Genomic DNA, 27,498 nt, shown 5'->3' on the forward strand with positions numbered 1-27,498 from the left:
TCAATTCTTTAATAAGTCCACTGTGGAATTTTTAGTCTAATCCAATATCATGTGTGTGTGGGTGTGTCAAACAACGCGTATTTGGAAAGAGTTGTGAGTAATAAATAAGTATCTCAACTGGAAAAACTGTTTTTTTTGGAGTGATATACGTACAGATGGTTGACAAATATATTTAAAGGAAAAACTGTACCTCTGTTATGCTGTAAGCATTTTGCTGCCATTTTCTGAGTCCACTTGTCTGCAAATGAATACAAAGTGATTCTGGCTGATCATCTTTATCCTATGATGAAACATTTCTAGCCTGATGGGTGTGGTCTCATTCAGAGTGACAATGTACCCATAGACAGGGCACAAGGGCTCACTGAATGGTATGATGTGTATGGAAATTATGTAAATCATATAACTGATCTCAGCATTATCAGCTGCGGGATTTTGGAAGTGTTAGATGGCACTCTGCATCACCATAATCAAAACTGAGGGAGTATACTTCAAAAGAATTATGTTCATCCCTCCAGTACAGTTCACATGTCTTTAAGTGTGAAGCTGTGTGGAGGATGAAGGGATGTGTTGAGACCTGCAGGGGTTATTGTCTGGGAAACAGGAAATTCTGCCATCGGGAAATACCAAATAACTGTAATATCATTTCAAATTCACATTTACTAAAATAGAGAAATTATCATTTTATGTAATTGACAGCACTTTATATAATTTTATTTATTAACAGTACAACCCTGACCTTTACAGTGTGTTAAATACTGTCCATCTGACTGAAAAACTGAAGAAAAAATTGCATCCAATGTTTCCTCTGAAATAAGAAGTTGGCCCTCTGGGTCATGCAGCCTGCTCTGTTCTTCCTGTACAGTATTTTTGCTGACTGATGGGTGACTTCTCTGCAGAATGTTACACACATCAAGCAAAAAACTCCTGCAGTGGACTGCAACAAAATAACTATTCTTCTGATTTGTATAAACATTTTATATTCTATTCAATTCAATTCAATTCAATTCAATTTTATTTGTATAGTGCTTTTTACAATAGACATTGTCTCAAAGCAGCTTTACAGAAATATCAACATGGTATACAGATATTAAAGGTGTGAATTTATCCCAACTGAGCAAGCCACTGAGTGGCGACGGTGGCAAGGAAAAACTCCCTAAGATGTTTTAAGAGGAAGAAACCTTGAGAGGAACCCGACTCAGAAGGGAACCCATCCTCATCTGGGTAACAATAGATAGTGTGAAAAAGTTCATTATGGATTTATATGAAGTCTGTATGGCCTTAGGAGCAGCCGTAGTCCCAGCAGTCTGGAATTAGAGAAGATTTGAGCTCCATCCAGAGGCAGAAAGGATCTGGGATCTCTAGTATCTCCATAAATTCGTGTGGGGCTCGGCGAAAGGAGAGAGGGAGAAAAAAGATTATTATGACTGCGAAGTAGTAGAACAGAATCTAGTCAGGGTAGGCTTGAGTAAACAAATACGTTTTAAGCCTAGACTTAAACACTGAGACTGTGTCTGAGTCCCGAACACTAATAGGAAGACTGTTCCATAACTGTGGGGCTCTATAAGCGAAAGCTCTCCCCCCTGCTGTAGCCTTCACTATTCGAGGTACCGTCAAATAGCCTGCATCTTTTGATCTAAGTAGGCGTGGCGGATCATATAAAACCAAAAGGTCGCTTAGATATTGTGGCGCAAGACCGTTTAATGCTTTATAGGTTAATAAAAGTATTTTATAGTTAATGCGAGATTTTACTGGGAGCCAATGCAGTATTGATAATATCGGTGTGATATGGTCGTATCTTCTAGTTCTAGTTAGGACTCTAGCAGCTGCATTCTGGACTAACTGGAGTTTATTTATATTCCTACTGGAACATCCAGACAGTAAGGCATTACAGTAATCTAATCTAGAGGTGACGAATGCATGAACTAGTATTTCCGCATCATGTAGTGACAATATGTTTCTTATTTTAGAAATATTTCTGAGATGAAAGAAAGCTATCCTAGTAATATTATCTACATGAGCATCAAATGATAGACTGGAGTCAATAATCACTCAAAGGTCTTTAACTGCTGTACATGATGAAACAGAAAGACCATCCAGAGTAACCATGTGATCAGAAAGATTACTTCTAGCTACACGTGGGCCTAATAAAAGTATTTCTGTTTTATCAGAATTAAGTAGAAGGAAATTAGTGAACATCCAACGTCTTATGTCCTTTATACAATCCTCAACTTTACTAAGCTTCTGTCTGTCCTCTGGCTTCCCTGAAACATACAACTGTGTATCATCAGCATAACAGTGGAAGCTAATTCCATGTTTACGAATAATTTGACCTAGGGGTAGCATATATAAAGTAAAGAGCAGTGGGCCTAAAACAGAACCCTGTGGAACTCCAAAAGTAACTTCAGTACGCATGGAGAAATCACCATTTACATCTACGAACTGATAACGATCGGTCAGATAAGACCTGAGCCAGGAGAGGACTGTTCCCTTAATACCAACAACATTTTCTAATCTATCAAGGAGAATAGTGTGATCTATAGTATCAAAAGCTGCACTAAGGTCGAGTAACACATACAGCGAGACACAACCCTGATCGTAGGTCAGTAGAAGGTCATTTACCACTTTAACTAACGCTGTCTCTGTGCTATGATGAGGTCTAAATCCTGACTGATACATTTCATGAATGTTATTCCTATCTAAGTACGAGCATAACTGCTTTGCTACAACCTTTTCTAAAATCTTAGAGATGAAGGGGAGATTTGATATTGGTCTATAGCTGGACAATTGAGACGGGTCAAGATCAGGTTTTTTAATCAAGGGTTTAATAACTGCTAATTTAAGTGATTTAGGTACATAGCCAGTGCTTAGGGAAGAATTGATTATATTTAAAAGTGGTTCAATTACTCCTGGACAAATCTGTTTAAACAAACATGTAGGTATGGGATCTAGTATGCAAGTTGATGAATTGGCTGAAGAGATTAATGTAGCTAGTTCGGTCTCTCTAAGCGGAGCAAAACACTCTAAACATTGATCTGATATTGCTACATTGTCATGTAATGGGTTTGTTACAGTACTGTCCGGTTTTAATTTAATGGCCTGTATTTCACGTCTAATATTTTCAACCTTATCAATGAAAAATTTCATGAAATCTTCACTGCTATGTAATGATTGAGTGTTTCTCTCTGTAGTGGTTTTATTCCTAGTTAATTTTGCTACTGTGTTGAAAAGGAATCTAGAATTGTTTTTGTTGTCTCCTATTAAGGTGGAGAAATAGATTTTTCTAGCATCGCCAAGAGATTTCCTATATTTCAGTAGGCTCTCCTTCCATGCTGTTTGAAATATCACCAGTTTGGTTTGACGCCATTTACGTTCTAATTGTCGAGTTTTCTGTTTTAAGGTTCGCATTTGATCGTTATACCAGGGTGCTAATTTTTTTTCTCTAATTATTTTTCTTTTGAGTGGAGCCACTCTATCTAGCGTGTAGCGGAGTGTTGACTCCAAGCTTTCAGTCGCCTGATCGAGTTCTATGGGATCTGACGGTGATCCAAATCTAATTGATGTTTCTGCGAGGTTATTTATGAAGTAGCTGATGTGTAGGTACGTTTTACGCGGTAGCGAGGCGAGGTGGAAATATTATGATCAATACGTATTATGAACAAGATAAGATAATGGTCTGAGACAACTTCAGACTGCGGAAAAATTATAATATTTTCTATACTTAGTCCGTATGTTAGTATGAGGTCAAGAGTGTGACCACCATTATGAGTAGGCCCGATTACGTTCTGATTAATCCCTACTGCATCTAAGATGGACACAACCGCTAATCTTAGAGGGTCTTCCAGATTATTAAAATGAATATTAAAGTCTCCGACGATTAATGCTTTATCTACAGACACAACCAGGTTTGAGACAAAGTCTGCAAATTCACTAAGAAATTCAGTATATGGCCCTGGGGGTCTGTAAATAATAATTAGAGCAATTGACTTATTTTTTGTGGCTACATAACTTATACTGGTATAAAGAATTTCAAAAGAATTAAATTTATGCTTAGGTTTTTGTGTGACGACTAGATTTTTACTATGGATGAGACCAACACCTCCTCCTCTACCAGTTGAACGAGGCTGATGTACATAACTGTATTCAGGAGGACTGGCTTCATTTAATGCTATGTACTCGTTTGGTTTAATCCAAGTTTCTGTTAAACACATTAAATTACATTCCTGATCAGTAATGATGTCGTTAACAATAAGAGCCTTAGACGCAAAAGATCTAATGTTTAATAGTCCTAGCCTCAGATCAAAAGTGCTGGCTGTGCATTCAATATGATTTAATTTTATGTTAATTAGGTTACGAAGGTAGACTTTCCAAGATTTTCTATATATTTGTATAGCTCGGGGAACAGACACAGTCTCTATAGTATGTATTACCGGTGCCAGATTTTTAATTGAACATTGATAATACTGAATGTTGTTATTATTGGAAGATAATTACGGTAGGCAGTCACTTGGAGTGTAGCGTCTTGGAGATGTTGTCTGACAGCAGTTCCGCTCCAAGGCTGCTGGGGTGCAGGCCATCAGGATGAAACAACCTAGGACGCTCCCAGAACAGATTCCAGTTATTGACAAACACCAGATTCTGTTCATTACACCAAGAGACTAACCAATCATTTACTGCTAGAAGTCTACTGAACTTTTCTGCTCCATGTCTGTATGTGGGAAGAGGTCCAGAGACGATGATCTTCGCGGTGGGTGATCTGCCTCGTACCGTCTCGATCAGGCTGGAGAAGTCCCTGTTCAGAACCTCCGTCTGCCACAGCCTGGTGTCGTTCGTCCCCACGTGCAGCACAACCGCTCCAATGCGCTCGTCCTTCTTCAGGATCCCGGATACCTGCGCAGCGACATCAAGGACACAAGCACCAGAAAAACAGTGTGTGCGCACCTTACCTTTAGATGAGGCTACACGGACGTTCCGCACAATGGAGTCCCCGACGATCACAGCATTGGGTCTGGTCTGACGGAGAGGGGCGAAGCGGTTCCTGGTTGGAATCTCGAACACCGGAGGTGGAGAGGGTCCAGCCCGCGCCTTCCGCCGCTGGTTCACCCAAGGCCCGAGGTGTGTTGGCGCCGGCGTGACGGAGACCACGGCTGGGAAAGTCCTAGGTGCACGGTCCCTGCACAGAGAAACACATGGCGTAGAGGGGCTGGGAGTGGAAATACCACGCTGTGTGCTTAACTTATACCTTATACCTATACCAGGTCATAGCTTCATTATGACTGCCAAATCAGATACAGTATATATTTCACTATATTATATCACTGCTAGGCCTCCATAGTTACCAAGCCTGTAGTCAAATGGTCATCTGTTTTAACAATATATATTGACCCAAAATACAATGAGATTCAAATAGAATTTCCTATTCATAATAACATAATTAAGTGCATACCTGTAGACGTAATAGTATTAGTGCATAATGAATCTATTCTCTGACTTTAGAAATATGGAAGCAAGCAGTGCCATTAATAATCACTGCCAGCAACAGTACAATAAAAGTTTCATCTGTAGGTTGCTCTTCTGAATGTGTAGCTGTGTAATATTATCTTTTATTATTATTGGAGTATACAGTATATTGTGGTCCCATTCTTACACTAATAAATGTAATTAACTTCCTGTTTTTCCTAATAGATAGCTAGACTGGATAGCTGTCAGATTACTACTTGTTTTCTGACTTATTGATACACATTGATATTGCGATGTATTATTAGCAAGTGATGCTACTTCAATTTACTCAAGTTTGGCATTTAGTTATAGCTAGCTCACATCAGATTTTAGATAACCTCATTTGTCACCACAAACTTTATCTATAGGTAGATAAGGGAACCTGGAGCCTATCCCAGGGAGCATCGGGTACAAGGCAGGATACATCCTAGTCGGGCTCCCAGTCCATCGCAGGGCACAATCACATACACATTCACACACCCATTCATACACTATGGACACTTTGGACAACTACAACCTACCATGCATGTCTTTGGACTGGGAGAGGAAACCGTAGTACCCGGAGGAAACCCCCACAGCGTGGGGAGAACATGCAAACTCCGCGCACACAGGGCCATAGTGGGAATCGAACCCTCAACCCTAAGCCACCTTGTGCCCTGGGATAAAGCAGTTATGGTGAATGAATGTACTGTATTGATTGTATTGAATCCAACTTATTTTGGGAGGTTTTGGTAGGATACATGTTATGGAAAGTAGATGGATGGATATTTTATTTTGTAACTCATTTTTAGTCAATATTTGTATTCATTTAAACATTTTTGAATCATTAATAAGGCCGTTAATGCCTCTGGTTGTTTTGGGGATTCCACACATACATACATGTCTAATATGATTCGTATTTAAATACTCTTGTTCATATAATAAATATATGTTGTGTTCATATAATAAATCCGTGTTTTGTGTCTGTGGACATGTTTTATTCTTTTGTTGAAGCTACATTACTTAAAATATTACTAAAATTTACCTCACATATATCTGTTAAGGAAAATTGCTAACCACCGTATGTTCTTAGAATTAGACAACAAAAAGACTGTATTTCCTGTACTGGATATTTAAGAAGTTTCACATATGAATAATAATGATTTAATGAGCTGAAAAGCTGTGCTATGTTGAGAACAAGGGAAACACCTAAATGTGGAGTGCATGGGGACTCCAACGCCTGGAAATACTGCTATTAGTGCACACTGAACGTCAACGTGGCCATTGAGAGCGGTGTCAGTGTGTGCGCCTCCTAGTGGCTAAGTTGCTTTTTTGTGCAACGAGCAAACGCATTTCCTGTGATATGCAGCGCTGATGCAATATGAGATCAGACTATCAAAGTGACCGGATCGGTTAAAAACGACACACACAATCATATTTCACAGCAGTCCAGATGACTGAAACCTCAGCCTATACTAAGATCCAATGCATTTTCAACCCAAGATGTCTGTTTCACGATTCTATGAATGGACCATGCTCGCTTTCAACTTACTTGTCAATTACCACTTTACTCAGCGGTGTAGCAGTCTTGAACGTTTCTGTTTGCCATGAAGTCGTGCAATTAATGATTCACACTCTTTTAATAGCTTGGGAGATTGAAATTTCTGTAACTGTAAGCAGGGATTTATCACATAGTACTCTGTAGCGTACTATCGGACACTGACGTAATGTTAAAGGCAAGCTCCGCTCTGAGAACGTACCATTCGTACTTCATGCGAGGGGAGAACCTCGATCAAAGAAATGCTTTAGGAAAGCCATTGGAGAGCTTTGTTTTTAATTGCGGTGAGGATGGTGATTATACGCCTTTTTTATTTCCTATGTGCACACGCAATAATGGCTTAATAAGAGGTGAAGTATTTTTTAGAAGTCATACCAAATGTTCAGCGCTCCTCTGAATATCATGGTACGTGCCACTCTGCCGCGAGCCCTTTTTTTTCCATCCTCCAACCAGTTCGACTGTTCGTATCGAGCTGCCCCAGGTCTTCCGTTCTTTATCACAACAACGATGTGTCTTAGGAAACCAACCTACTATTTTTGGCACGTATCCTGCTGTTAAAACGGAGGCATATCATTTAGCACTCTAGATATTATTCAAGTTACTTGTTCCAGGCTTTCGTGAGCAGGAAAGAGTGCGAAAAGCGACGTTAGCTTCAGTCCCATGTTGTCGCCGAATCAGAACGAACATGCCCGCTCTAAAGATCCGGTGAAATACGGCGAACTGGTCATCCTCGGGTGAGTAACCTGGCGCTCGCTAGTGGCAAGGCAGCACATGGGCACTTTACCCTTTCTGGTCTTTGACACGGTCGTATTTTCAGCACATTTTTTTAGCTATTACAGTTCCCCGGAGCATGTAGTAATGGGTTTAACCAACAGTGTGTTCAGCAAAAGTAGCCTCTAAGATACCGTAATATCAGTTACTCTAAGATACCTTAATATAACCTATTGTGTATTCTGTATTAATATTATAATGTAATAAGTAGCGAACATATGCACTATAGCAAATGTGTGTGTGTGTGTGTGTGTGTGTCATACACTATAATATAATTGGCTGTAACTTTTATAGTACTTTATTGGCAAACTTGCTGCCAGTAAAGTACTGTAAAAGTTACAGCCAATTTTATTATAGTGTATGATACACACACACACATTTACTATAGTGCATATGTTCATTACTTATTACACCGTACATTGACAGTACATATTTAACATTACACCGTGACAGTACATATTTAACAGTACACGTGACAGTACATATTTAACAGTACACGTGACAGTACATATTTAACATTACACCGACAGTACACGTGACAGTACATCTTTAACATTACACCGTGACAGTACATATTTAACATTACACCGACAGTACACGTGACAGTACACATTTAACATTACAACGACAGTACACGTGACAGTACATATTTAACATTACACCGACATTACACTGTGCCAGTACATATTTAACATTACACTGTAACAGTACATATTTAACATTACACCGACATTACACCGTGCCAGTACATATTTAACATTACACCATGACAGAACATATTTAACATTACACTGACGGTACACTTGACAGTACATATTTAACATTACACCGTGACAGTACATATTTAACATTACACTGACGGTACACTTGACAGTACATATTTAACATTACACCGTGACAGTACATATTTAACATTACACCGACAGTACACGTGACAGTAAATATTTAACATTACACCGACAATACACGTGACAGTACATATTTAACATTACACTGTGACAGTATATATTTAACATTACACAGACATTACACTGTACCAGTAGATATATAACATTACACCGACATTACACTGTGACAATACATATATAACAGTACACCGTGACAGTACATATTTAACATTATACTGTGACAGTACATATATAACATTACACCGTGACAGTACATATATAACATCACACCGTGACAGTACATATATAACATTACACCGTGACAGTACATATTTAACATTACACCGTGACAGTACATATTTAACATTACACCAAAATTACACCGTGACAGTACATATTTAAAATTACACCTTGATAGTACATATTTAAAATTACACCGACATTACACCGTGACAGTACATATTTAACATTACACCGTGATAGTACATATTTAACATTACACCGTGATAGTACATATTTAACATTACACCAACATTACACCGTGACAGTACATATTTAACAGTACACCGTGATAGTACATATTTAATATTACACCAACATTACACTGTGACAGTACATCTTTAACATTACATCGAGGCAGTACAAATTTAACATTACACCAACATTACACCGTGACAGTACATATTTAACATTTCACCGACATTACACTGTGACAGTACATATATAACAGTACACCGTGACAGTACATATTTAACATTACACTGTGACAGTACATATATAACAGTACACCGTGACAGTACATATTTAATATTACACTGTGACCGTACATATTTAACATTACACTGTGACAGTACATATTTAACATTACACCGTGATAGTACATATTTAACATTACACCGACATTACACTGTGACAGTACATCTTTAACATTACACCATGGCAGTACATATTTAACATTACACCGACATTACATCGTGACAGTACATATTTAACATTACATTGACATTACACCATATAATTGATGCAGGATGCAGCTAAGCCGAAGGTTAATGGACCCGACCATGGCATCTGATCTGTTCCTGATCTGAGACTTGACCACTGAGCTCTTTGCAGTCTTTTAGTGTGAGTTCATTCAGTGGTGGAAGTGGATGAATCAAAGTCAAAGTGAACCTTGTCATTCAGACCATACAACAAGGAGTGCACAGCAGAACGAAACTGCATTTCTCCAAGCTCAAATGTGCAGAACACCCCCCCCCCCCTTTTTTTTTTTAAATCAGTGCAAGCTAGTTGAGCTAGTTGCAGTTGCTCAGTGGTTAAGGCTTTGAGTAACAGATCAGAAGGCTGTGTGTTCAAATCTCAAAACTTACTTATGGACCCAAACTGCCATTGTTGGGTCCATGAGTAAGACCCTTAACCTTCAGCTCAGCTGTATTCGGCTCATCAATTGTATGTTGTATGTAATTTGTTTTTCAGCCAGATGAGCAAATGTACTGGATTATGTGTTATTCTATACTATTTAAAATATGACTGCCAATTTTACAGTACAGCAGGCAAACCTGCTGCCAGTAAACTACTGTAAATTTTACAGCAAGTTTTTACAGTGTGCTTACACTCTAACCAAAATATGTGGACATGAATGGAAGATAGGGCTAAAAATGTGCCTTTCTTGTGGTTTGAAAACCTGCAATGGATTTGGGGCAATGTATAGTTTGAAGACCTCTTGAATGTATGCTTTAGTTGATATTTATTAGCTAAATGTTCGTCTTTCAGAAACTGTAATGATTTATAACTTGCTAATGTGTTGCAGAAGTTATTGACGTGGTTGCCCCAGAAGGATCTGTGTTCTGTCTGTGGAAGACCGAGCTAAATTTGGCAGAGTAGTTCTTGTAAAAGTGAACTAAACTGTGTAGTAAACAATATGTTGTACACCCTATCTATCTACATATCTATATCTATATCTATATCTATCTATCTATCTATCTATCTATCTATATATATATATATATATATATATATATATATATATATATATATATATATATATATATATACGTTCTCATATACAGTCGGGGAAATAAGTATTGAATGTGTTAATATTTATTTCAAGAAATATATTTCCAATGAGGCTATTCACATGAAATTTTCACCAGACTTTGGTATTAACTCAAGAAATCCACACATTAAAGTCCATTGATGAAATTATGTGTAATAAAGTGGAATGACACAGGGAAAAAAGTATTGAACATGCTAACTGAAATTTATTTAATACTTAGTGGAAAAGCCTTTGTTTGTAATGACAGCTTCAAGATGCTTCCTGTATGAAGAAATTAATTGGCTGCAGTATTCGGATGTGATTTTGGCCCATTCTTCTAAACATATCGTCTTTAAATCTTGTTCAATTGGATATAAGTCAGGTGATTGACTGGGCTATTCCAACACCTTGATTTTTTTTTCTCTGAAACCAATTGAGTTACCTTTGCTGTATGTTTTGGATTGTGGTCCTGCTGGAGGGTCCACCCACGTCTCATCTTCTTCATCCTGGTGGATGGCAGCAGATTCTTCTCAAGAATCTCCTGGTCAAGGGCTCCATTCATCGTTCCTTCAATTACATGAAGTCTGCCAGTACCATGCGATGAAAAACAGCCCCACACCATGATGCTTCCACCTCCAATTTCAATGTTGGTATAATGTTTTAAGGGTGATGTGCAGTGCCATTTCTTCTCCGAACAGGTTATGTAGTATGACAGACAAAAAGTAAAATTTTACTCTCGTCTGACCAGATTACACTCTCCCAGTATTTCATAGGCTTGTCCAAAGGAATTGTAGCAAACTTTAAACAAGCTTCGACATGTCTTTTCTTTATTAATAGAGTCTTGTGGGGTGAGCTTGAGCAGTGGAGTGCATTGCTTATTGTTTTCTCTGTGACGATGGTACCTGCGGCCTCCAAGTGTTTCTGGAGCTCTTTCCGAGTGGTCCTTGGCTCTTGGGCTACTCTTCTGACTATTCTTTTGACTCCCTGGTCAGAAATCTTGCGAGGAGCTCCTGTGCATGGCCGGTTGATGACAGAGTGATGTTGCTTCCACTTGTGCGTAATGGCCCAAATGGTGCTTACTGGAAGATTCAGAAGTTTTGAAAAGCGCCTGTATCCGATTCCATCACTATGTTTTGCAACAGTAAGGTTGCAAAGGTTTTGGGAGAGCTCTTTGCTTTTACCCATCATGAGATGTTTCTTGTGTGACACATTGGTAATGAAAAGCCTTTTTATAGACCATCAATTTACTAACCCAGCTGATATTAATTTGCACAGATAGGGGGTATAATTACTTACGGATTTTAGCTGGTTCCTTGCCTTACCTTGCCTTGGAGAACTGCTTTTTCTTAGCATGTTCAATACTTTTTTTTTCCTGTGTCATTCCACTTTATTACACATAACAGAATAATTTTCTGTGAATAGCCTCATTGGAAATATATTTACTGAAATAAATGTTGATGCGTTCAATAATTATTTCCCCCACTGTATATGAGAACATTTGCGATTGAGTCTGTCTCCTGTTGGTGTTAGCAGACTCCATGGGTGGCAGTGCAAATTAGTGGGTTTTTTTGCCAGGTCTGTCACGATGTGATACAATAAACAATGGGAAAATGAAGCCATGTGTGTTGTTTCAGGTTGTTTAATTATAGTTATGGCTGCTCTGAGCAGTTGGCAATAAGCCGTGCTTGCAATTTATGTTCATGAAATACTGTGCATATTGTGCATGGTATTTGATAGATATGTATAAAAAAACAACAACATGGATTTACACAGCCTACTAGGCTAATTACCTGCAAATAAGTGTTCAACTCAATTAGTGCAGTGGGGAATGATGCTAGTGTGGTTTCTTTACAGAAATGCTACACTTCTTATTATCTGGTTTTCTACTTGGGGAAAAAAAAACCCTAAGTAGGGCAGCACAGTTAGTCGAATACCGATCTCAATTACGATTTTGACTGCCCACAATTACATGAACATGATCGACTGCGATATTGATGTTTAAAGTCAATATCGCTCATATGAACTCATTATGAGAAAACTCCGCTGCATATCAAAGCAAGCACTTCCTAAACATACAGCCAATCACCATAGAGTGGTGCAGGGATGACGTCAATTTGTACGCCAAAACCCGGAAACGAGTTAGCATTTTAGCCCTTCTGGTTCCATCCCAATGGGTTTTTTGAATGGGATTTTGGTTAAAAGCCTGAAATAAGGTCTGTGGTGAACACAAGCTCAAAATATTTTCACGTTTTATTCTACCACATAAAATATGCCAGTAAAACCCCACTCATGATTTTTTTTTAAAAGCTTTTACGTGTATTGAAAAAGGCGGTTGCTAACTGTCACGTAATGAGGGTTTAGGATGCAAGTGCAGATAAGAGCTTTATTGAAGAGAGGCAGACAAATCCAAAATGTGAGACAGTAGCGTGATTTAAAACAAGCAAAAGATCAGGCAATTGAGAAACAAGGCTAAACAAGAATCAAACAACGAGGTCGAGAACAGGATCAAAACTATGAGACGTGAAACTATGAACAAATGCTTGGTACACAGAAAACTCACACAATACTTTGCGTCGAACAAAGAGACACGAGGGGTTTAAATGACAAACGTAATTAAGGGTGAACACAAAACAGCTGAGACTAATGACGACACATAAGGATAAGGAAACAACTAATGATAATACAGGGGCAGAGACAGGACAGAAATCATTACACATACACATGTAGAATGTAAACAGAATCAGTGTCACTAAAAGAGCGTGCTGCGAGCTACAGTGCTTGCGCGAGGGAAAATCATCCATGTTGCTAAATGGCACTACAGACGTTGTCGGGGACATTAAATGTCATCACGCCGAACAGGAAAAAACTTTGCAGATAAACAGGTTCAGGTATGCTGTGCACAATTCCCCACTAAAACAGTGGATGAAGATTCCTCCACAGAGTAAATCTATATTATGGAAAATGTTTTAAATCAAGTTTGGAAAAGTTGTCAGAAGCTTGGTGACGGTGACATTGAAGTCGAGAGACCGTGGTGTAGTTCGTTTATAGCATACGGTTAACTGTTTATTTCTGGTGATTGTATTTAGGATTCAAACTTCATAAAAGTTGTGTTCATTTGTGAAAATTATCTTGATGGACAAAACATGTTAGTACTGTAAACTTTTGTTGATCACAGAGCTTATTTTTTGCAATAATCCAAAATCCTATAGGAAAATCCTATTGGGTTTTTGTTGAGGGAACCGGTGTGATGCTAACATCCGGGTTTCAGTACAAAATGACATCATCCCTGCGCCGCTCTATTGGGTGATTTAGCTGCGTCTCTCCTCCTGTAAACACTGTTATTGCCTTTTCTGCATACACCTGTATTGTTTTCATTTGGTTGAATATTGTTATGTTTGATGCATATTTTCATTTGGTTGATGGCGTATTTATTTTTACTTATCGTATATTTTGGGTACAATTGTATTTATATTTTGCTTCTACGAGATGATGCACTTTAAGGACCAGTCTAATTTGATGCAAAGATTTGTACATTAGCAGGAATGTAGCAAAACATGGAGGTGAAAGCAGTGGTCTATTTATTTAAATGTGAAAGTGCAATAGAAATATGTTGTCACTAAAATCAATGAATAATCGTGATAAATAATCGTGATCTCAATATTGATCAAAATAATCAGGATTATCATTTTGGCCATAATCGTGCAGCCCTACCCCTAAGACCATATAGCAATCGCTGTGCATTGATGTGTATTTGAAATACTGGTAAATTCTCAGTCCTAAATAAAAGAGCATTTGAGGTATAAATGGAGGGTAAAAAATCGTGGCTCATTATGTAGCTATTTTTAGTTAACATTTTCCACACAGGAACAAGGAATACCACATTCAGTAAACAGGAAACCATAAAAACCCGGTCCATCCAGAAAGGAACTTAATGAAATCAGGTTCCAGTTTTATCTCATAATCTTTGATTATTTTAACATTTTAATCTCTCAGGTTCCTTCAGTGTGTCCAGATTTATATTCCTTACAATATACCTTTCCTATTAGTTTCTCTATAGCTACTGAATCATTAAGTGTAGTTACTAAATAATGCTTTAAGATGAATATTTTTTTCATAAGCTAGGCATTTAAATAGTTAATAGAAGAACATGTTAATAGATTGTTTTGATTCTGAAATATATTTATATGAAGAAATAAAAATCATTAAATACATTAACTAAAGGCTGTTTTACACTCTGCGCTCACAGACAAAAATCACCAATTGTGAAAGAATTTCTTGGATGTGAGTTAAAACTGATGATCTTATATCAATTATTATGCAGCAGTTAGTTCTGGTTCACTAATTTGATTGGACAAGCAACATTCTAACAGTGCTGATATTTAGTATAACAGCACTGGGACATTTCACTGTTTGTGTAACTCCACTTGTCTCTGTTCGATAAATAAAATTATGATTCTAGCAGTTCATTGAAAGTGTTACTACACTTACTACTGCTTGTCAGTCAGTCTGTGCATTGCAGTTTGGCTTAGGACTACAATTGTTATGATAGCATTACGACTGCAGTTGCCACAACAGCTTTGCACTCAAGTCTTCATCAGTGTACAGATAAGTGCAACAACTTAGACTTCATGTAAACACTATAATTAATTTTCTGGTTACACAATTGCACTTTTTGACCATGTAGTACACAGTTATAGAAGGGAATTATTATTTATAATCGCGCTCTCCGGTGTCGCCCAGATGAGGATGGGTTCCCTTTTGACTCTCAAAGTTTCTTCCTCATATCGTCTCAAGGAGTTTTTCCTTGCCATTGTCAAATCTGGCTTGCTCATTAGGAATAAATTGCTAAATTGAACATTTATATCCTGAATTTATAACTTTCTGTAAATATATAAAAAATATTCAATTAAATTGAATGGCTATTGAGGCTTGCTTGGGAACTATTTTCATTGACAAAATATTTCAAAATGAAATATTTGGCCATATTGTGTCTGAAATTCTCTATATTCATTTCTTGTTTATACAGTAGAACTGTTGTATAAAAGCCACATCACAATCATGCCGTTGTACTAAGTATCAGCAGGGCTGTGATTATCTGTGGGCTTGTGCCTTCAGCCGAATCATAGCCATGCTGATATTCAGTAAAACAGCACTCTTACTCATGCAATATCGCTTAATTATACAACAGTTTGTTCCAGTCCACTAATTTGATTGGATAAGCAGCTTTCCAAGAGTGCTGATATTTAGTTTAACAGCACCGTGATATTTCACTGTTTGTATCACAGTTCTAGGAATAGTTTTACTACGCTCAGTTCTAGCAATAGTTGTTAGTACACTTACTATGGGCTGTCAGTCAGTCTGTGTGTTACATGGCAACACATAACACTCTGTCCAGCTATCGCTTCTTTGGAAATATGTTCGCAAAAGTAAATAAAATGTCCATTACTACATGTTAATTTCTGAACAGTTGTTTAAATGTGCACTCGCATTTCACACTAGCAATCGTGCTGTTATACTGAATATCAGCACAGCTATGACTACCCAGCTATGACTATGGCCAAATCACAGCCATGCTTATATTCAGTACTACAGCAATCTTTTTATTGCTTAAATATGCTCATCGGCAGCTAATTTAGTGCCTTTCACATGCAAAACTCCATACAGACCGTAACCCAAAGCCAGACTTGAATGGTGGACCCTGGAGCTGTGAGGTGACCACACCAACTGCTTCTTCACTGCACTGCAGTATATCAGATTGTCGTCAATTTATCAAATCTTATTAGTGTAATATGACTATGGGTGAGAGTGACTACAAATAATAACTTAAAAATGCCCCAGTATGTTCTGTTTTTTTAATATAATAATGTAAATCAGTTGTTAAAAATATTTGAACATAGTTTGTAGTGAATAAACATAATCTGCTTCTCATTTTTGTGTAAATGAACTTTCAGCCATTGGCACTTTTCAGAGTTTTGAGTCACATGTATGAGTCTCGATAAAACTCTGCCAAGTTTCCCCTCTATTCTGAATGCTTTTCGTGGAAAAGTGTCCAAGAATTAGCCCAGTTCAGAAGCAGGCTAAACAACACTACCTATCTGGGTGGAATGAGGGAGCTCATATTTTAAAGGCCGCTGTAAAGAATACATTACGGCTACACTTGTTGTTTTTCCTTCGGCTGCTCCTGTTAGTGGTCGCCACAGCGGATCATTGGCCCGTGTATTTGAATTGGTGCAGATTTTACCCCGAATGCCCTTCCTGGCGCAACTCTCCCATTTTTTTTTTATCCGTGCTTGAGAGAGCGCACCAGCCTATGCATCCCCCAGTGGCTAGGTTGGTTCCCTGCCCAGGAATCGAACCCGGTCCGTGGTGGTGAGAGCGCCTAACCCTAACCTTTTGCCGCTGTAATACCCGGAAAAGGTAGCTGATTTATTTGGTATAGGTGGTCTTTTGATTTGTTCAAGTAGTTTCATGTAATTTCGTTTTCATAAGTTCAAGTCGTAAAATGAGTGTGAACAACCTTGATCAACTGTTCTCATTTCTCCTGTTTCAGGACTGCAGTGCATTACATGAGACATTTGTGTTTGAGTACAATATAAACAGTCATGTATTTCGCACACAGTAATAGACCTGGCTAATAGTAATATTACAGTGGCAAGCCTTTGTTGGGATGTTTACCCAGAATTGAATTTAAACAAGTAATTTCATTATAGCTTGGGGTAATAAAATTGTATATTGCATTAGGAAAGTTTATGTAGCAGACGTGCAGAGGGAGAAACCTTTGTCATTCGGCTGAACACATTTGTTCTGGATTGTTCATAAAGATGTGTTCATGAGTCGTACATGACTTTGTACCAGGTCAGTGTTTGTCTGTAGATTGATGTTGGCTTTTAGTCTAGTGATCTAAGCTGTAATCATTTTGGCATGACTATTGATATTTCACTTAATACCTAATTATACAGAAGTCTTTTAGGCCAGCATGAAAATACAGGAGGAAAGGTGTTTGAATATTTCATTGTGCGTGAGCGTGTTTGTGTGTGTGAGGGTGTGGGTGTGCATGCATGCATGTGCGCATGTGCACTCATGTGAACACTGGTTCTGCTGTGCTGCTCTTCTGTGTCTGCTGTCTCACTGTGCAGTGCTGAACTGGCACATTGACCAGTCTGGACACAGTCAATGCTTTTGCACCACTGCAAGCAGTGCAGACATTTTACAAAGCCGACTCACAAGTGTGGTCAATAGCCATACAGTAAAACCTTAAAAACACGAGTGTATACAGACCTCTTCCCATGATAAATGAGTATGAATTAAAATTGATACAGAAAGTGCTAAACCAGTTCCTAAACTGAACTTTAACATGTTCAACACATTTTTGTACGAAAAGTTAGTGTGAGACCATGGTACAAAGCTAGAGGCCTGACTTGTTATTTAATCTAGATTCATTATTAACGAGACAGAATCCTGCTTGTCTTAACTGTCTGAAATGTACAACAAACACATGTCGGAGCTCATAGGACAGGGTTGCGATTGCCTTTAGGGCTGCTGAAACAGAAACCGGGCGAACGTCTCTGCAGTTTCCCATGCTTCGCCTCAGTTGTGCTGTTTGTCACTGATAGCTGCAGGAAGAACAAAAGAGCCTTTCTATGGCAGCAGCAAACTAGAGGCTGCAGAGACTAAATGCCAAACCGAGTTAGTGTGCCTGAAGCATTCAGATGCCTCTGAGAACCAGAGCTTGTGGAACACCGGAGAGATCTCTTTACCTATTATGGGGCACCACATGCATCTGAGATTATCTGAAAGCCTCTTAAGTGAAGCCGTCTCATCGTGTTTTCATCCTTGCCTTATAATCCAAGCAGTGGAAAAGAATTCCCCTGCTTATTCGGAGTTTTGCTTATGTTTGGAGTCTAACCTCTGAGAACACGACTAGACCAGACACGTTTCATTGTCTAGACTCGACAGTACCATGCATGGTGGCATTCAATGTGTGGCCAGGTATCGCCCTCCAAAACCTGCCAAATGTTCACTGTTATAGATAAATGGATAATCTTTCTGCTCCTTACTTTCTGACACCCTCGTCTCTGTATAGTGCATGTGTGTTTCAGTGGTGTGTAGGGGTTTTAGCAAGAAACCAATCTGCCAGTCGAAGGACTCATGTTTACAGTGCTTCTACGAATTTACTCTGACTAAAACAAATTTTTGGTAATAAAACTGGGTGATATGAAGGAAAACGAGTGTGATAAATATTTCAGCAATGAGTGCTGGCAGACTGAGAGAGAGGGAGGGAGAAAAGGAGAGAGTGTGTATCTGTACAGATTCCATAAAACTCTTGATAGTATAATTTCATAAATAATGTACAGTAAAACAGTTGTCAGTAGAAATGGTAACAAGTAAAGGTTACTGGTAAAGTTTTTTATTATCAAGCATTTTTAATTGGTGATGTATGTATTCATCAACAGGTACAATGGCTCCCTTCCTGGTGGAGATAAGGGGAGGAAAAGGAGTCGCTTTGCTCTGTACAGAAGGGCAAAGGCTAACGGTGTCAAGCCAAGCACTGTGCACATCCTCAGCAACCCACAAGACAGCAAGGTGTGTAGTGTATTTTAAAACAAGTAGATTCATTCCAGGTGTTTTGAGCATCCTGATGGTTATTGCACCAACCCATTTGAAAAGGCTCTTATGCATTACACTGATGTATCATTGGGGTTTGTTATTAAAGAGGAGGTGTGACCTTTGTTTCAGGCGGTTAATAGCAGGGGGCAGCACAGTATCTCCTTCACGCTGTCTAGGAATCAGACTGTGGTGGTGGAATACTGTCATGATGATGACACAGATATGTTCCAGGTGAGAAAATATCCTGTAGAACATTTATTTAATGAGCCAGTGCATGCAGAGGTGCCAACACCTACAGTTTCGCTTGAAGCATTTACAAGGTTTGATCCTTTGTTATGGTGATCTGGGACACACCTGAAAACCAACGTACTGGTGATACTGACAATATCATGTGATCTGTTAGTTTGCATGCTATCAAAAAGGTTGTTTGGATCTGAATAGGAGAAATTGAAATGCAAAAAAAAAAAAATATGTATGCAGAAAGCATTTCATTTTAATTATTTTCACGAAGGCATCTTTACAGCATTTCTTTGCATGTTTCTAAGACCTTTGCACAGCACTGTGTGTTTTATCATTTATGCTGATTGCATGGAGCCATCTCGTCCATACGCTATGTAGTAAAATTCTTTTTATTTTCTCTCTGCCTGCAAGGATTTTCTTGTTAGCGAGGCTGGCTCCTCTGTGCATGGTAGGATGCAGACTGAAATCAAAATGTGAAAAGAATGTTTTCTGTTTCCAAGGTTAACCTTCTATTATGATCTGAATCGGCATTTAGTTCCCAACAGTACCAAAGGTTACCAACATACAAAATATACTTTCAAAAACTTTTTTTTATTATTTATTTATTTTTAAAAGGTTTACATGTCAATAACTGTTTCAACAAATCCTGATAGCCAGTTATCATTGAAGCTTCCAGTTAATATCAACGCCATGGTGTGCAGTGGATACTAATTGAAATGTATCATTTAAGAAATGGTTGTGCATGGCTCATAAATCACTTTGTTTATCCTTGTCTCTAGATTGGCCGTTCCACCGAGAGCCCCATAGACTTTGTGGTGACGGATACACCAGGAGGATCTAAAGAGAGCGAGGACTCTGTTGCGCCGAGCACCATCTCACGCTTTGCCTGCAGGGTGGTGTGTGAGCGCAACCCCCCCTACACTGCCCGTATTTATGCAGCTGGCTTTGACTCCTCCAAAAATATTTTCCTCGGGGTTGGTATTCCTCAGCGGCTTTTGGAAGTATTTACGTCATTTTATGATTTGCCTTTTATTACATAATACAGTTGTGCATGAGACAGGCATCATCTGGTTGTCTGTCATGTTGTGCACGCTGTCAGCAGAAGGAAGTGCAGCATGACTGTCTTCCATATGGCACTCTTGTAATGTAGTTATAATAATGGATTGCCACACTTATTGTAAGTGATAGCAGACTCCCCTCTTTATAATGTGTCTGGAGAGGTTTCCTTTCAGAGCTCAGGTGGTCCAGAGCATGAAATGATCAGGGTTAAACACTGGTCTCTTGTTCTATCTCTTGATTCGCATGAAAGCTAATGAAGATTGTGTTTGAAAAGAAAACCAATGAAAGTGTGAAAAAAAAAACAAGAAAAAGAAAATAAGTGGGAAAGGTGGGCTGAACGAATCGGTAGGGACAATAAGTTTACATGTCCAGGCTGTTGGTTTTTTATTGTTAGTTGGAGAGCAGACAAGTAGGTTCAGAAGGCTAGTATCCCAGCAGATTTTTTTTTAAGCTCTTCAACAACCAGAGAAAGAAAAAAAAACCTACTTGCTTTAGAATTTTTCAAAACAAAAGTTTTGTTTTATTTGGTTTTTATTTGGTATATTTCAAAAAACAAAACAAAAAAAAACAAGTGCCTCACAGTGGTGTGACGCATCTCGATGCTGTACCTATCATGTGTGCTACTCATTTGGAATCCTGCTGCCTTCTTGCGTGCACTACACGCTTTTAATTAGCACACATGGAAGGCATACGACCTTCAGAATCAGGAACATGCAGGTACGAGAAAACACAGACAAAACCAAGCAAAAACCAAGCTAGCACAAAATGCAGTTACCTCACTGTTAAACATATTGAGAAAAAATTTTTTTAGGCAGTCTTGATGTGAGGACAGAACTGCAGCTCATGTCTGAAAGGTTGACCAGTGACTTGTTAGCTTTTTGTCAAGGGCGTAAACATAATGTGCTCCCTTGGACACTTAGAAAAGGATACTGACTATGTCCGAGTCATCCCCTACACAGGAAATTTGTGCGGTGCAACATTGCTGTGGCGTACAGCCGAAGGCCTGCTTGAAGCACCCACTTTGTGTCCCCTGGAGCTGAATGCAGCATGTCCACAGTGCCCATTGGGCCTAAGCACGCTGACATTCCCCAGCCTCCTCCGTAGCCATATGGCCGAGTCATCCCCTACACAGGAAATTTGTGCCTTTGTTAATGCACTTAGTTAACTAACTTAAGTTATCGGACTTAATAAGTTAAGTTATTTTAGTTACCTGGCTTAAAATCGTGTAGTGTGAACTAGGCTTAAGGTTTTCGTGCAACCAGAACATGGAACTAGGCCAGAGATTTGACTTGCCTGGTGGGATGGCTAATGAAATTATGGTTTGTCCACTCTGAAAGAACAAAACAAGTATGTATTAGTTTTATGTATAAATGTAAAAGAGAAATGAAACAGGGGCTGCACTTAGAATAGATGGTAGTTGAAGAAGGAAATGTTTTAAATCTTTTAAGATGTGGTTTTGGACTTCCAGTTTCATGGTTTGTTTAATAGTTTCAATAGAGGGCTGTTTTTAGGTCAACTTCAACTTCAGAGAACTTCAATTCTCTAAACATGGGAGCAACTTTGCTGACTGGTTCCTCTTTGCGAGGTTTGGTCTGGTTTTGAGTTCTGTGTGGCAGCAATATGCACTCTAAGGCCAAAAGTATGTGGACATCTGACCATCACACCCATATATTGTTCTTCCCCAAACTGTTGCCACAAATTTGGCAGCAGAATTGTATAGAAAGTCTTTGTATGCTGTAGCTTTAAAATTTCCCTTCACTGTAACTAAGGGGCCCCAAACTGTTCCAGCATGGCAGTGTCTCTGTGTACAAAATGATGTCCATGAAGACATGGTTCGTCAAGGTTGGTGTGGAAGAACTCGAGTGGCCTGCACAGAGCCCTGACCTAAACCCCACTGAACACCGTTGGGATGAATTGGAACACTGACTGCTTGCCAGGCTTCCTTTACCCAACATCAGTGCCTGACCTCGCTAATGCTCTTGTGTCTGAATGAGCAAATCCCCACAGGAATGCTGCAAAATCTAATGGAAAGCCTTCCCAGAAGAGTGGAAGTTATTATAATAGCAAAGAGGGGACTGAGTCTAGCATGTTCAGCAAGCACATATGGGGGGTGATGGTCAGGTGTCCACATACTGAAAGTGTTTGTGTTAGGTCTAGGTTGTCTCACTGGATATTATTACATTACCTCTGTTATATTTTATGTACAATCCTTCATATATCAGTTTCTTCCTGCAGGAAAAAGCAACAAAGTGGAAGAACCCAGACGGTCAGATGGATGGCCTCACAACCAACGGAGTACTGGTGATGCATCCGCAAGGTTTTCCAGAAGAGTCCAAACAGGGCATGTGGAGGGAAATTTCTGTCTGTGGAAATGTCTACACTCTGAGAGAGACCAGGTCCGGCCCCATCCGTGGACAACTGGTAATATCACTAATCATTTACTTCCCTAATCACTAATCATTTACAGCAGGCCACAGAAAAAAAATGGAAAGGCAAATTCTGAATATAAGCAGGTACAAAAAGAATAATATATTTTATGGCACTAAGTGCTTTGTTTATATCAGCAGTAGTCAAAATGTCTAACTTGAGACACATTGTTTTGTGTATACTAGTTTTGGATACCAGTGATACCAAAACAATGTTACCGAAGAGCTAACAAAAAGTCAATTTAGAAATGTAAATCTAAATGTCATGCACAGTACCAAAAACAGACCAGCCATAAACTTTACTTATTTATTTGTTTGTGTTTGTTTGCTTGCTTGTTTTTGATTTCATAATTTATGACACTGATATTAATCTGTGATGTCTAGCTGGCGGATGAGAGAGGATGAGAATGATTGCTAAGTTGATAAACAATGTTTGGTCTGTGTTGAAATTTTTCTCTCATGTTGATGCATTTCTTTATTACTTTAGGCTCAGGGTGAAAGCAGTGCCCTGAAGGACGGCTCTCTGGTAGACCTGTGTGGTGCAACACTGCTGTGGCGCACAGCCGAAGGCCTGCTTAAAGCTCCCACTTTGCGTCACCTGGACGCACTGCGTCTGGAGCTGAATGCAGCGCGTCCACAGTGCCCAGTGGGCCTCAGCACGCTGGCGTTCCCCAGCCTCCCCCGTAGCCACAGCCTGGAGGAACGCCAGCCCTGGGCTTACCTTACCTGTGGCCATGTGCACGGCCGACACGACTGGGGTCAGAAGCCTGAGCACAGCCGCGAGCGCGAGGGAGGTCCCAGCACAGGTGGCAGACGGGAGTGTCCGCTGTGCCGATCGTTGGGGCCCTACGTGCCCTTATGGCTGGGCTGTGAGCCTGCGTTCTACGTGGATGCAGGTGCTCCCACCCACGCTTTTGTTCCCTGCGGCCACGTGTGCTCAGAGAGGACGGCAAAGTATTGGGCTGAGACATCGCTGCCACACGGGACCCATGCCTTCCAGCCCATATGCCCATTCTGCTCCACGCCTCTGACAGGCACACCTGGCTTCACCCGCCTCATCTTTCAAGGGCCTGTCGATTGACAAGGGGCTACAAAGCATGATAGGAGTGCTTTCTTGGGAGTGTGTTCATACTGTAGATACACTTGCTGAAATCACATGCAAATCTACGTAGCTTCCTTAGTATATGCACACACTTAACTCAGTATGTGTATTTTGCATTTGAATGCAGCCCTGAGTTAGCCAGGGGAACAGCATAATTTGAATCTTGCTAGTGATATCACCGTATTTCTTTCATGGATTCAGTCAGGCACTGACCCAGTAGTGAGCCAGATCAACATGCCCTGGTGAGTTACAGAGGCAGTTCATGTGTGATGATATTTGAAGTAAAAGGTTAATTGACTGAAGAAAAAAATAGCTTGAAACTATTCAGATCCATACTTGCTATGTTAATAACTGAAAAATCATCAGCCCAGATGAAAAAAGAGGCTCTTCTGGGTTTAACAAGAGCCTATTTACCAACTTGTTCATTTTTGATTGTGATGTACACAACTAGTGCCAGACTGAATCTATGGAACTGAAACAAATTTACAGTACCAAGTACCTCTTCAATTTAAGATTGCAGTATAATACCCACCTATTGCATACTAATTACTGGGCCTCTGGATGTTTGTAATAAGTTGTTTGGAAGTTTGATTGCATCTCTTTGATGTTTTAGTTATTAGGATCTCAGGACAGGAAATGGGCATCTGCTGCAGAAATCAGTGACTTCTCGAAAGTTTACATCTAGCCCTTAATCTAGGGAGTAACTGTCCATGCTATTGATGGACTCCTACCTCCATCTATGGCCACTGCTTCCTCAGTGCGTTATATGTGCTCTCACTGCACTTAACACTAAAAAGAAAACACCCCCTATACAACACCCATCATAAGCAATAAACATTCCTAGAATTAAGCTAAAGTTCAAAGGAGAGATCCAACGACGCAAACGTGTACTACCTGATTCTAGCTTCTGTGTAGTGAACTCGGATTTTAGTCGTTGAAGGGCTTTACCAAGTCATGAAAAATGTAGCCCTGGTGATATTTTTTTTTAATTTTTTAGATTCTTCTTTGTATTGTTATGATTGTTTTAGCATTTAAACGACAGTGGAAGTTGTAGCTGCAGTATACACATTAGTAGTTTTAAACAAAAAACAACAAAAAAAAGTTCAGATGTAATATTTTTGTACATGGTTGTGTTACTAAACTTTGGCCCGAGGTCAGTTTCTTTTATATAACAAGTGTTTCACGTATATGTATAAATATATTATTTTCATGTGCAAATATGATTTAAATCCTGGAGAGCCCACAGCAGAAAAGTATGCCTCACTGTGTCACACTCCAAAATGTCATAGGAAACCCTTAATATAGTAAGCAGTATGATGAATGTACTATTCTAGGGCCTAGATAATAACTCTGCTGTTCTTGGTGCTATCATTAAATTTAAATGCTTCATATATATTTTTATCTGAACATCACTGCACTCCTTGAAAACATTTAATTGTTTTGAAACGTAATGTTAAAATGACCCACTAAATCACTTCTACACATGCAGGCTTTGCACTATGCATGTCTATGATAAGCTTTTCACAGGAGCTTTTAAACTGCAAATATACAGTGTTAAGACAGACACGCTCTACTTTACCTCACATGCAAGAGAAGAGACCTCAACTGAACATATTTTTATATTAACCAGAAGAGATAATGTGATTGATTTTCACTTTTCTTGCTTGTCATGACTATTTCATACAACTGAATTAAATTTTGTCCTTTTTTTCTTCCCCAGGGGCATGGACAGTATGTCCTGTTTGATGCATTGTGTCAATAACCACTAATACTCTTGAGTTGATATATCTTGTTTAGACAACTAAAAATGATATCCAGCTGTACTGTACTCATCTCATTTCTGACAAGTTTATGCATTCCTTCGTTTTTTTTTTCACTCCTGGAGACCAAGACCTAGTTCACGTCTTTGTTGTAGAATTGTAGTGTCTCGCATACATATAGATACTTGTATACATATAAACACACAGAGATGATTCAGTGTCTTCCCGATGGCTCTGAAATGCCGTTCTGTCTCCACTCTCAACCTGCAAAGGGATGTTGTTCCTTCTGCAACCTGATAATGGGTGAACTCAGGTTTACACAAGTCAAAGTTTACACTTGTCCCAGTGTCTCTATACAGTCAATTGCCAGGGCACCATTAGTAAGGTTGGAGATATGTGTGCCTGTGTTTGCTAACATAATTCAGTATCCACTATTTCTCATAACAGGGTCTTACCTCAGAGAACACAAAAATCTAGGGCATATTCAAGATGTGTGAAATAGTTTATTAGTCTAGTTCACTGTCTGCATTATAGCTCTGTGCTGTATCTCCAGTCATCTTGAAAATTTTGCCTTGCTTGAAATGCAACATATATAGATTGCTCTGGGAGGATATGCCCTTAAATATATCATTCCTATCCAAAATGGTATTTTGTCATTTGTCATTTATTATTTGTACTGAGTGGCCATATTTTAAAATGGTATTAATATAACCCCAGCTACATGGAATGCCAGATGTATTACTGATGCAGTCGAACACTGGACGAAATAATCCTGTATGTGTCATACTTTAAAGACTGCAATCAGTGATCAGTTTGAGTATGGTCAGTATTGTGTCCAATCTGAATGATGTAAAAAATAAAAGGCCGCACCTTGTGTTTGACCTCGGTAAAGCCTCGCTTACAGACTAGTGGTCATAACCAATGACCTTTCCACTGTCACATACCACTGAGCAGGCCTTAAATACAGCTACAAACCACACAGTGAACACAGATACACAATTACGCTTGAACCCAAGGTGCACTGACAATCGAAAGTCAAAACCTTAATAAAATATATGTTTCCAAAATGGTTTTCCTTTATTAGTTGTGATTTGTGTCGTTTTGGTGGCAAGCTCATGTTTCTGACAAATTTAGCCAGTAGATGGCAACATTGCCTTTTTTTTGGTTCAGTTAAACTACTTCAGGGGGTGTGTTACAGAAAGCTCCTAAATTTAGAATCTTATCTGTTTGGTAACCATGGCAATTTCAGTTAGGACCTCATTTAGGACAAAAGCTATTACAGAATAACATTTCCTAAGTGCATTATCTTATCTTAGCTACAGATCGGAAAATGGTATTACAGAAGCATCCTAACATGACAAAAAATCCTAAAAAAGTGTCTTAACTTTAGGACAATCCCACTGGTGTCCTGACTCAAAACTTATTTGAAAGCCAACGATAACAGTCACATTACAATACCCCTGTCCGAGAATGGCGTTACGTTTATTAATGATACAAGATGAAGAACTGTGATGTTTAATGGTGGAAAGACTTTTGGAGTACCCAGATGATGTTCTGTGCTTTCACAACAAAACACTGATA

General features: G+C 39.1%; 2 protein-coding genes across 3 annotated transcripts; one reads left to right on the forward strand and one right to left on the reverse strand.

Moving 5' to 3' along the window:
• Nucleotides 1-320: 320 nt before the first annotated feature.
• On the reverse strand, nucleotides 321-7,528 carry LOC128601135 (uncharacterized). 2 transcript variants are annotated; one of them, XM_053614099.1, is made up of 4 exons: nucleotides 7,409-7,528; nucleotides 4,691-5,170; nucleotides 4,505-4,588; nucleotides 321-1,385 (listed from the first exon to the last, which is right to left on the reverse strand). In XM_053614099.1, the coding sequence occupies exons 1-4, from the start codon at nucleotides 7,435-7,437 to the stop codon at nucleotides 1,250-1,252; spliced, it is 729 nt and encodes a 242-aa protein (XP_053470074.1). In that variant the 5' UTR covers nucleotides 7,438-7,528; the 3' UTR covers nucleotides 321-1,249. The 2 variants fall into 2 exon arrangements, with proteins under 2 accessions (XP_053470074.1, XP_053470075.1); XM_053614100.1 differs by having other exon boundaries at nucleotides 1,296-1,385; nucleotides 4,492-5,170.
• A 110-nt stretch (nucleotides 7,529-7,638) lies between these two features.
• On the forward strand, nucleotides 7,639-27,190 carry LOC128601134 (E3 ubiquitin-protein ligase pellino homolog 2). Its single transcript, XM_053614098.1, has 6 exons — nucleotides 7,639-7,767; nucleotides 19,177-19,306; nucleotides 19,460-19,561; nucleotides 20,350-20,544; nucleotides 22,865-23,050; nucleotides 23,543-27,190. Exons 1-6 carry the CDS (start codon nucleotides 7,694-7,696, stop codon nucleotides 24,134-24,136), a joined length of 1,281 nt encoding a protein of 426 aa, XP_053470073.1. The 5' UTR covers nucleotides 7,639-7,693; the 3' UTR covers nucleotides 24,137-27,190.
• Nucleotides 27,191-27,498: the final 308 nt, after the last annotated feature.

The sequence above is a fragment of the Ictalurus furcatus genome, chromosome 25 (assembly GCF_023375685.1).
Source record: "Ictalurus furcatus strain D&B chromosome 25, Billie_1.0, whole genome shotgun sequence".
NCBI classification, from domain to species: domain Eukaryota; kingdom Metazoa; phylum Chordata; class Actinopteri; order Siluriformes; family Ictaluridae; genus Ictalurus; species Ictalurus furcatus.